This window comes from Myzus persicae, unplaced genomic scaffold (assembly GCF_001856785.1).
Source record: "Myzus persicae strain clone G006 unplaced genomic scaffold, MPER_G0061.0, whole genome shotgun sequence".
NCBI lineage: Eukaryota > Metazoa > Arthropoda > Insecta > Hemiptera > Aphididae > Myzus > Myzus persicae.
In genome coordinates this window covers 143,244-155,485 of record NW_019104041.1, presented here as the reverse complement: position 1 = coordinate 155,485, position 12,242 = coordinate 143,244, and the positions used below count along the sequence as shown (strand labels likewise).

Here is a 12,242-nt window from a genome sequence, read left to right as displayed (position 1 = left end):
AAAAAAACCCGGGATTTGAAAAATAATATGACAACTTAATGGTACACCACAAATTCCGCTAAAAGCGCTAGTAATCTAGAGGTTTTTGATAAGAACATATAACGCCGTTTTCTTCTGCAACACGCTATATGCCGTCGCGCAACCATTCATATCTATAGCCGTGCTGTCTACCTTCCGTCTTTGTTATTATAGTGATAAGCAGAAGTCGTTTAGATAACAGATTACAGCATGTAAGACAAATGTTATTTTGTTAATGCCGCGTTAAGCCGTTAGTTGTTATTATTTCATTTATAAAATTTATTTACCATTTGTTATGTTAAACTACTGTATGACTTTTGTTTGCCCGAATCGTATTTATTTTCTTGAATAAACTTTTACCCAGACTTTTTATTTAAAATTTTTTGAATTGTACCTATCTATTGTTTATTTTAAAATACGTTTTGAATATTGTCTATCTTTTTTTTGGATTCTACTCCTAATAAGTAACAGTAATAATCGTTGTATACATAATTACGTTTAAGCCGGCTAATTGCTTTTATCGATAAAACCATTTAAGGCAATCCAGTACAAAGTTTAATTAATTTTTCAAAATGAGTATGTTGTTTGATCAAATAAAATTGTTACACAGCCAAAAATTACACTCCAATGTCGTTAAAGTGGTAAGTGTTAGATTAATTGTTGAATTATTAAATTTGTACTTATTGCTAACACATTTTACTTACATTTTAGGCAGAAATGGTTTTAAAAGTTAGTGAACATACAACAGATATCTTAACAGCTCCACACAAATTCCGCGTATTAGCATATCAGGGTGATGCACATTACTTCTTAGGCAATTATCGTCAAGCTGAAGCTGCATATGTAACAGCATTGACATTTAAAGAAGCCTGGTTTTCGGCAAACCCTCCTCAAACTCCTTATGATGGGGCAAAAGATCCCATGCCTGTTTTAGGTTAGTATAATATTCAATTATAAGTTATTATATGGTCATTGAACAAATGCACTTACCCATCCCATGCAAATTTTTCGATTTTTTTTGGTACTTAGGTACCTATATTAACTTTTTAAGTACAATGGTGCAATCAGAATTTGGTCGCACTTAGTTTTGAAGTTATGGCCTTTGGAAGTTTGTAATTTTGTGTTTTTTTTTACGCATTTGTGCGTCACTCTAGTTTACTGAGTATGACAATTTACAAATATTGATGGTTTTTTTTTTGATACTTTTGTACTTCAACAAGTTAAGAATGGGGGTGTAGTCAGAATTTATTAGCCGGACAGTCAAATGATGTGCACATTTTCCAAGAAAATAATTATTTTTTAAATATTGATCAATGTTTCAGTGTTAAATTGAACTTATAGTTGCATATGATCTAAGTGGCAAATATTTTATATCCAAAATTATTACAGCCCATAGGAGAATAAACTTAACTTAAGTTATACACTTAAATTTCACTATGAAATATGAGTAACATAAGTATTTATTACAGTGACTCCCTTCGCTTGCCGGCTCTGTTCGCACAACTCCAATATTGCCATTTAAACGTGATAAACGTTGTGTTGCGCTCACGAGTAAAAAACTCAAAATTGCTAACTTCCGAAGTCCATGACTTTGAAACAAGTTCGACCAACAAATTCTGATTGCAAAATTGTTCTTAAATAGTTAATATAAGTAAGTTCTAAAAAAAAATCAAAAAATTTCCATGGGGTGGTAAAGTGCATTTTAGCCTATTATATAAGTATACCCATAAATAGGTTTGTAGTTTTGTAGATATTTAATTTATGTGTAAGGGTGTTGATAATTTTTAAAAAATAAAAAAATACTGTTGATTTTTCAGATATTAAATATCAACTACATTTGTGTTTGGTGAAATTAAAAGATAATAAAAAGGCATTAAGTGTCTTACAAACAGTGCCGTCTAAACAAAGGAAAACTAAAATTAATATGGCTATAGCAAAACTTAATCATCAAATGGGCAATATTGTTCACGCTGTTACTGCTTATAACAAAGTTCTAAAAGTAAGTATCTGCAATATCTTGTAATAGTTATCTTATAAGTTTTCTATAAACTAGAAGTTAAATTATTACCAGTTTCAAGTCATTTTAACCCTAATAGAAACTGTTTTCAAACTTAAAATTTCAATTAAATCTTAGTTCTAAAAAATGTCCTAAGTATATCAGTCTTATTTTTTAATTATGTTTATTTATATTATTTATTTAAATGTGTATCCACACAATGGTAGTTTAATTAAATTCAAATCCAATTTTAAAATCAATAACTATTCTCCATTCAGAAAAAGAAAGATACCAGGTGGCAATCAAGTTTTTGTCGGAGGCATGCTAGCTGCCTTCTGCCGCAGTGGTCAGATGCTTTTCCCACCAACTCTGGCAAAGCTTTGAACGAAGCCACGCCTATGCTTACAAGTCAGTTACCTGGTACCTTTCTTTTTCCGAATGTGTATACATTGTTTCTTTTGCTCAGAATCAACGACTATACTTATTTTATACATAGTTTAATTTAGTTTTATTTTTCAAGGAATGTCCATTAGCAATTGAAGCAGCTGAAGGACTTTTGAGCTTAGGTGTTAAAGGAACAGAAGTGAATGCTATGATGTTAGAAATGGTTGGAATTAATGGACTTGAATGGTTAGTAATTAGTATTTTAATCATTAATATTTGGAACTATATCACCTATTATGTGTATATATTTTGTTAGGATCAGTGGCTGGATAAAAGCCCATGCTTATCTGTTTCAACAGACCGAGTATCCTGCAGCAATCAATACATTAAAACAATTGGATGACAACTCACCTTTATGCAATAGTAATAGATTATTAGTAGCTATAGGAAAGTCTTATTATTTTTATGGAGATCGCAAAAATGCACTTATTTACTTACAAAGAGTTAGTTATTTACAATCATTACATATTTGAATTTGAAAAATATATTTTAATACAGGGTATTTTGTAGGCTTACAGGTTAAATCCACTAATGCAAGATGGCCTGTGTACACTAGCCATGTGTCTATACATGGAAAAACACAATAGAGATTTAGAAAAATTGCTTCCAACAAGTTATACAGATGAATCATCGATTGATTCCCATATGTGGATAGTTCTTGCTTTTGTGTGTTACAGCAATAGTAATTATTCTAAAGCTCTGTGCTTAGCACAAAAGGTATTTATAATGATTTTTAAATAAATACATTAATTGACCCTACATCAAGCATCATGTGATTTTAAAGGCTTGTTCTGTTGATCAAAAAAATATTGAGGCGTTATTGTTGCACGGTATGATATTAACGAGTATGAAAAAGTATTCTGATGCTATTTTACAATTTCGTAAAGCTAATGATGTAAGTAATTAAATTTTCTTTTTTTAATATGATTTAATATGTGTCTATTATTTCCTAGATTGCTTCTTATCTTTTTGATCCGCATAAAGGTATGGTAGATTGTTATATAGCATTGCATAAGATGAGAAATGCTGTAACAGCTGCTAGTAATTGTTGTAAGCAAATGAATAACCACCCAAAAGCATTAACAGTAAGTATTAATTTGTATATATATTAATATATAAGTAATGTAAAAGATATTCACATTTTTATATAAAATTTATCATATTTTTTAGATATTATATTTCAATATTCAAATTTAAATGAAAATTAAAAAATATATAATATACATGTATATTTAATTTTCACATCAAATTTCTTGTTCCCTATTTTATTTTACTTAGAGATTGAAATATAGTCAATTAATATCAATTTAATTATTCCATCTTATAAGAAAATGCTGCGCGTGAATTTTTTGTCTTCGTTTTACAAATACGTTACATATCAAAATATGCTCAGCAGATCATGTTTTATTGTTTGTGTAATAATTAGAGTGAATTGACTTATTTTAAAACCTGATGGTAAGAAAATAATCTTTGTTTTTGGGCTTTTTTTACTAAATTCTACATATTATACAATATAGCATAAATTAAAAATGCTCATAACTCACTTAAAAACTGAATTATTGTAACAACAACTGACATACAAACACAGATAATCTTACCATCAAGTTTTATAATAGATTGAATCACTCTAATTTTTAAAATAACAAAGTTGAACATAATCTGTCAAGGGTAATATGGTGTGTTAAAAATGTTTGTGTTGCATCCTTTTAAGTAAATATTTATAGAATTGCCTGTATTCATAAATATATCTTAATATACTACATAATTCATATTTTTTGTTTAGTTATATGCTTCAATACTCATGAAAGATCCAATGACAATTGGCAAAGCAAAAATACTTTTGGAAAGAGCATTAAATGTTGATGAATACTATCTCCCTGCAATATATATGATTGCTCAGATATTTGAACAAGAAGGAAATTTCAGTCCTGCTGTTGCTGTATTGCATAAGCAAGCATTAGATCAACCAACTTGTAGATTATATCAAATGCTTGGTGATTTAAGTGTCAAACAAAATCAATTAGAAAAAGCGTTTGACTTCTATTATTCTGCACTCAAGTAATTAATTTGATTTTTTATATTTCATATCAAACATATGAATATGGCATTCCTCTACTTAAAACATACACTTTAAGGCAAACATAACAGTTAAAGAAATAATTATTCTTACTTACACAGATGTTTCTGAGCGATTAAGAAACTTACAGTGAAACAAGGAAAAGAGATGTAACAATGTTACGGCAACAATGATATCAGCACTGAACTAAATACATGAAATGCATATTGTGTATAATTCTCATATTTGTAAAATGTACCAAGAGCCGCCATATGCATTCCCATTTGATTATTAACATTAATATTATGATGATGATGATAATTTTTATCGATAACATAACATTTCATTATATTTTCTAATGACTCAGATTACATAGGATGGCTTCCTACCAACATCATATTTTGATTAATACACGGGTTCCATGTATTTAGTTCAGTGGGTATCAGTTATGTTGGCTTACAGATTTTTATTCAGTGCCTTAGAGTTATAAGATCTATACTTCTATTAGTTTTTAGGTGTAATAAATATTATGTTGTAATAAATTATAACAATATAATATTCCTTTATAGAAGTATAATTAATTTTTCATTTAAATAGGTTATTGAATACTAATGTATAAATATAAAAAAAATAGTTTAATTAAAATATTTAATTTGATAACAATAGGAATTTTTTTTAAATAACTCTATTTTAAATTGATAATATATAAACATATTCATTTTTTGAATTACAATATCTTATTAAGATTTTTATAAACTAACATTTTAGTTAAAAAATTCACATTATAACTATAATTTAATATTTGTTTTTTTTTAGTCTTGACCCTAATAATAAACGAGTTATGGAGAGTTTAGAGAGTTTGGGGAAACCATGTAATACTTCAACAGCCACATCCGCAGATTCGACTGGACCCGTTTTAAATGGGTCACTTTTAGATGCGACATTTAGTGGTGTTAATAATGCCGAAAATGAATCAACACCATTCAACAATGCTGTACATGAAGAAGATACATTTATGGATTCTGATCATGAAGGATCTGGATCAGACATATCCATATAATTGTTCATGACAGTTGTACGCTATGTAAATAAACTCAAATATTTTAATTAAGTTAAGCCATTACTTAATTCCTTATTGATCTGCCTTGTGATTATGACATGAATAGTGGACAATCTCACCATTTGGGCATCTTACAAACGCACTGAAACATAAAGATAATGTATATTTTGTTTTTATTATTTAATTAAATAAAGTACCTTTGATTTCCAAAACGTTTTTTACATACTCTACAAATATTGAATTCTGTCAGCGTAATATTTTGTGACTCATAAAATATTCTCTGTTGTTGAATCTAACAGATAATATTCAGTATTGAAATTTCAAGCACATATTATTAAACAAAAATAATAATTTTTACTTTTAAAAGCTTAGCATATAGCAGTCCACGATTCACTTGATAAAGCCTCCTATCGCCAATTGCTTTGTCTAGAGCAATTACTAGAAAATTACTAATACGATGAATAGGTATTTCATCTGGTAACACTTTTAATACATCAGGAGTAGCGATTTGAGCAGCATTTTTATTTAAAATTTCAACAACTTTCTCTATATTAGGTGCTGGTTTTGATACACCTCCTAGACCAGCTAACCAACTATCTGGAGGGTCAATAAGCAATCTCAACAGTATTACATAAATCTATAATTAATTTTTAAATGTATAAACATAAAATGTAATACAATTTTTAGATGTTTTATTAAAATTACTTGATCACAGTCTTCACTTTTTGATTTATAAACTTTATCACAGTACTCAATTGCTCGGTCAACATCATCCAACACAGTAACATACATGGACAAGACTTGTTCATGGCGACCAAGTTTACCCAATACTATAGCACGTTCTTCAAAAAATCCTATAACGGTATATTTTATAATAGTAAGAGATCTTTATTTGTAGAATAATAGCAAAACATTTTTAACATTACCATCCAAAGGAAAATGTACCAATACTGTTTCAGGAGTATAACACTTTGATTGTTCTAAAAATTCCAAAAGTTTTATTTTAGTGTTTTGTGCTGTTTGTTCATCAGCCTGCATTGACATGGTGTTGTATTTTTGAAGTTTTTCTCTATATTGATGTATTAAAGCATTATGACATATAGCATTGGTATCATTCCAAACGTGTATTACATGTTCCAAATAAGGTATAATCAGATTTTTATGATTTCTAATTAAAAAGTCCAATACTTTAGGCCTAGGTAAATGTTCTACTTCAGCTACGTCTTCTGTAAATATAGTAAGCCCTTCTTCTGGATGCTTATTTAATACCCAATCAGAAAACTGTAGAATGATATCAATATTATTTGAACCTATTAAGTAAATATATTGTAAATTATAAAATATATATAAAAAACAGTATTTAATATAATAATTAATAATAAACAATAATTAGTCGATAATCACCAATATTTTGTAGGTATTGAATAGTTCTTTCGGGTCCTTTGAGATTAGAATCGGAATCATCCGACTGCTTTTGTAAGAGTTCCAATGCTTTACTATGTAATCCTTTGGTTTGATACAAAATTATTAATTCACTGTATTTTTTATACTTTTTTAATGTTGTTTCAGTTTCTAATAAATGACAATGGTTAAGTCTTAAAAGAGGCGCTATCAGTGCATCATTAGTCTACAACAAAAATTTGTAAAATTTGTAATTTTGTCATTATCGTTTGTACTTATAACTTACTTGTAAATAACATTTTAGAAGTGTAGTGTCTATTATCTGAAGTAACTGTTCTTGATGATTACTATTTATTTCAAGAATATCTGATTGACTTTTAACATTAGGTTCCTTCAAAAGTTTGAATCGTACCTAAAAATTAAACAAAAGTTAAGTTTTAATCTTGAAATACAATTATTTTAATTAAATTATCATGTTTTACCTCTGTTAAATATTCAATCAATGCAACAATTTTTATTTCCATTTCTTTTTCAAGTATTTCCTCTCCATAATCTGAATCACTTTGAGGTAATAAATTTGGAAACAATCTGATAACATCATAAGGATCTATAGTATGTAAATTAATATTGCACTAAGATCAAGTTTAACATATGAACAATACAATTTTCATACCTGTATTTAACTTCAAAAACTCTCTCATGGATTCTTGGTATTTCTTTTTTTCAAATAAATCATTGGCATATAAGGTTCTTATTTGTGATACATTTTTTTCTTTATCATCAACAGATTCATCAGATATGTTCTATATTGTATTAAAATATGTTAAAAAATACACCAGGTTAAAATATAAATCATATATATTATATGATTTATTGACAAAACATTACTTTGTGAAAAAAATATTAACCTAGTTTTCACATTTTATTCTAAGGATATGATCCTTTTTTGGTAGGTTTTTCGAGTATTGCAATAAAAGTACTATTTGTCAAAGTGTTATGACATTATTTAATTTAAAATACAGCTACTTATTTTTAATAAGAAGAAAGGATATACATAAAAGTATAAATCAAAGAATTAATACGCATTCATTATTTAAAAATAAAAATCTAACATAACTAAAAAAAAACGGCACTTTAAATAAAATGTATACAGTCATTTATGTTGACTGGTGTTGGGTATTTACTGTTTATCAATAGAACATTATTTTAGAATTTGTAAGGAAATAACATGAAGAATATAGTTTAGAAACCTTAATAGTTAATTACTTACAGCTAATTTTAAAGCAAGTTGAAAATCTTTGTCTTCAAGAAGTCGTTTGATTTGTTTAGCAAATGGAACTGCTTTTAAACAGCAGACATCCAATGTAGACGAAACATAAATTAAACCATTTTGACAAGAAAACATATTCATTGTTTTAGAAGTAACTGATATTACTTGACGCGACACAGAACTTTCAACTGATTCTATAGTTTGTACATACAACTTATCACTTATACTTGCAATTAAGTAAGGTTCATCATATACTGAAATAAAATTGTATTATAAAAACAATACTGACACAGTGACACTTAAGTATAAAATTTTTACTCACAAATAATAGATGGTGTGTCTATCCATTTAATAAATTGCTGTTCAGCTACATCATCCGTTGTACTCATAACAATAAAATGGGAATCTTTGACAACACCAAACATTGTGTCAGATATTTTGGTTATAATAGGTTCTTGATTTTTCCCAGTTAAGAACAAAGGTTTTATTTGTTCCATAGTAACCTAAAATAAATATAATGCACAAAATTTAACTTAACCACTATTCAGTTTAACATAATCAGAAAACATAAAATACTGATTATTTAGTGTTCCTACAGCCAGTTATATGACATCACAGAATAACATGTCACTAATAATATTATCAGCATATACTAAGCCACTAAGGGATCTAATTTTTAAATAATAAATCATATTCACTGATAACTATTGAAATTTTAATTATATAAAAATATATGCAGAAATAAATATGATTATTATTTTTGCTATTGATATTGCTATTTGTTAAATTTAATTCCTTAGATCCATATGAATAGAGCATTAACATAACAGCTATAGATTATAGTAATTAGTAAAACAATAATGAATGACAGCCTGAAATTTCAAATGTTTGTTTTCAATTTTTGTAGAGTGCCTACGCCTACTTACTATAAAATATCAATATATTATTAGAATAATTTTTGATTATCTCTTAAATTAAACATGAAATATGAATGTATCCATGATCTGTCTGAATTTACTCTTCTGTTAATTTTCAATGAATGCTTTTCTAATTCTATGAACTAGGTAATTAAGAGTTTTTATTAGATTGATACACATTAATTGTTAATAATTATAATACACTTTTAGGAATTGGTTTATTTATTAGTTTTGGTAGCTTAGCTGATAATGTCTAGGTTTAGAATGTTTAGATTTTCAATTACATTTATAGTGAAGCTTTTCATTATTTTTCTATAATCCTCGTGTATAAGAAAATATTAATTAGTATTCCTAAATAATCAATAGTTATGACATAAAATCTTCTTCTAAACTACAAGAATATTTACTATATTTTTACTAAATATTTGTGTTCTTTTTCTTTTAATTTTCATTCATTAGGTTTATTTTAACATATTGTGCATTATTATAAACTATAAAGATATAGATATGTTTCATTGTATATGTCAATAGACATGAGTAATACAATTTTTTTTTCATTACATAAAATGGAATTTTTGAGTTTTTGTGAAACTTTTTATAAAAAATGTTAGTATATTATCCAATTATAAAAAATATTATACATTTATTAAGCAATGCCTTGTGACTATATAATTTTAAGTATTTTATATTTTCATTCTGTTAGATATTTCATTCATATAATTTTATTTATAGTTTTAATTTGAACAAAACTTTATATTATACAAATAAATATTTTACAAAATAGTATTTTTCTTATTTGTACCCTAGGTTAATAATGTGTAGTGTTGAAATGTTAAAGACTGACACAAAAAAAAAAAAAATGTATACGTCATACTGTTATACTTAATATGGGTAAATTATGTAAACTTACATCAAATAAGTAATATTCATTTTTACAGCCAATAACCACTGTTTGATCACACCACACTAATGTACGAGGTATGTCTGGTAAGTCAATATTTTCAGAATGCTCCAAAAAATCTTTTCCTTTCCAATAGTAAACTTGCAATTGTCTTTTAACAGCTACACAGAGGCGAACTACTGTGTTACTGGGATTACTTTGCAAGCCATCTGGAGTCTATAAATATATTTTAATTATTTTTCCATGTATACATGTAATTTATTTGGATTAAATAATTTACCTTCACATTAATAGTAAAAGAACTAGCACCTTTAGTTTTTTGTAAGCCAGTTGTTTTCAAATGTATTACTTTATCTCGAGATACATCAAGTACACTAACTCTTTCATCTAAAGATTTAATTAAAAAAATTAAAGTGTTAACAAAAAGGTTTGTTATTCAAATGTTAAATACCTGATATACAAATAACTATTTGACATTCTGATATTGCAGTTAATTGTAGTATAGGTCTTTTGCTAAAAGTTTTATTACAGTCAACTAGTTGTACTCTAGGACTAGTGGTTTATAAAAATATGTGCCCTAGCCTATTACCGACCAGCAAATAATTATCTAAGGAACAAAAAAATGTAGTTAATGATTAATACATAGTAGGTACTAGGTATGTATGGTCAGAGCTTTCAAACGGTCAGAGATACTGTTAGGCACCTACTTTTATTTAGGTTTAAGAATTATGGACAAATAGGAATATAATTCGAAGGAATATTGATACAATTGTGTAAAAACAATTTGTTTGGATATTATAAAGACTAGACAATTTAATCAGATAGAATAATGCAACAATGGAATGCATACAACAATTTTAAAAACTAATAGTTAAGTATAGTATGATGCAGATCTCTGAAAGTCATTAAATATGAATCAATGAACACCCATCTAAAAGTCATAATAAAGGTAGAATAATGTTCAACGGATGTAATAGACAATTTCAACCGTTAAAACTTTTGATGGAAACAATTACCATAAGCAGTGATGCTTTCGATTTGTACAGAATACTTCAACAGTTTAACAACTTCATACACGTCGTGCATTTTGAACTGTAAATCACTGGCACTCGTAAATCACACAGGAATAACAATTTATGGCCTGTGCACACTGCACTGTATCAAACAAAGATTGCCATACCTAGAATACCTAGGTCACATACCTAAAATTAATCAAATATGAATAACTATTGAACCTTGGCCGACGTATTTATATTTGCACAATACGGCTGCTGACTGTGTCAATATTAATATTAAAATCGATTTAATTATTTTAAGTTAATAACAATATTGGGTATTTTGCTCCCTATAAATTCAACATTCTAACGCAAGATATATTATTTAATTAATATTTATTATGATACATTTATATTATCAATTACGATAACATTGATAGACTGAAGTCGACGGAGTTACATCACGCCATGGATAATAAAACTTTGTTTTTATTCTTCCATTTGCAAGTTTATGAATTTCGCGGTCTTTCCATTAAAATATTTTTAATTTTTAGATGACTGATAGCTGCCGCGTGTATGCATTATGCCAATATTGAACATGGTGATAATATAAATATAGAATGGCAGACTATTGACTCATTCGTAGTAGATGTATGATAAATAGATTAAATAATAAAACCGTGTGTTTAATCTATAATAAAATGTTGTTATTTTAAAATTGAAATAGACGTGCCATTTAAAATTGTCGGTATGTATTACCATTTACCGCAACATTCGATTAACCCAAAATAATATTATGTACAATATAATGCGTATTAAATATTAATGTATTACAATAAATCGATTGAAACATTTCGTCGGTACCTACATTGCTGTCTCATTGTTATTATATAGTATGTACTGTGCCACTGTGGTTGAAGAAAGAGTAGAGAGCACTGAGCACCTAAGAATATTGATGAGCTTTCTCATGGTATACGGTATACCTACAGTCATAGGAAAATATGCACGCAGCGGCCTATGCAACTGCCTACACGGTTGTTTGCGCACACGTCATGTCTATATTATACATGAGTTTCGCGTCGACATCGTTATAAATACGGAAATATTCAGCGTACGAGTGGCGTATGACGTCGTCGACCAGAACATTCACTGACTAGACCATAATATTACATTGTAATATTGTG

The 12,242-nt window shown here is 27.7% G+C and overlaps 3 protein-coding genes across 3 annotated transcripts in view; 2 read left to right on the top strand and 1 right to left on the bottom strand.

Annotated features, from left to right (window-relative positions):
* The window catches only part of LOC111037917, a 3,132-nt gene extending 2,603 nt beyond the window's left edge, over positions 1-529 (top strand). The window contains exon 5 of the mRNA XM_022320765.1: positions 522-529. Within this exon, the coding sequence (XP_022176457.1) occupies positions 522-529 (8 nt within the window). The remainder of the gene's footprint in view (positions 1-521) is intronic.
* Positions 530-590: 61 nt separating this feature from the next.
* LOC111037922 (anaphase-promoting complex subunit 7) lies at positions 591-5,625 on the top strand. Its single transcript, XM_022320772.1, has 10 exons — positions 591-659; positions 730-952; positions 1,836-2,017; positions 2,535-2,644; positions 2,715-2,901; positions 2,969-3,175; positions 3,243-3,353; positions 3,412-3,543; positions 4,242-4,516; positions 5,331-5,625. Exons 1-10 carry the CDS (start codon positions 591-593, stop codon positions 5,572-5,574), a joined length of 1,740 nt encoding a protein of 579 aa, XP_022176464.1. The 3' UTR covers positions 5,575-5,625.
* Positions 5,499-11,761, bottom strand: LOC111037921 (vam6/Vps39-like protein). Its single transcript, XM_022320771.1, is given in 15 exon segments — positions 5,499-5,716; positions 5,772-5,866; positions 5,933-6,211; positions 6,280-6,428; positions 6,501-6,884; positions 6,979-7,201; positions 7,262-7,387; positions 7,458-7,582; positions 7,649-7,778; positions 8,246-8,499; positions 8,568-8,748; positions 10,073-10,279; positions 10,344-10,450; positions 10,515-10,670; positions 11,080-11,761. Coding segments are annotated over 15 exon segments (2,556 nt in total). The 5' UTR covers positions 11,150-11,761; the 3' UTR covers positions 5,499-5,646.
* Positions 11,762-12,242: the final 481 nt, after the last annotated feature.

What these genes read in the sequence shown, in the direction of transcription:
- LOC111037922 (XM_022320772.1), top strand. Translation starts at nt 591, where the DNA reads ATGAGTATGTTGTTTGATCAAATAAAATTGTTACACAGCCAAAAATTA. An exon ending in AGATCCCATGCCTGTTTTAG is followed by an intron (nt 953 to 1,835) that starts GTTAGTATAATA and finishes TTGATTTTTCAG; the next exon opens with ATATTAAATATCAACTACAT. An exon ending in CTTATAACAAAGTTCTAAAA is followed by an intron (nt 2,018 to 2,534) that starts GTAAGTATCTGC and finishes TTATTTTTCAAG; the next exon opens with GAATGTCCATTAGCAATTGA.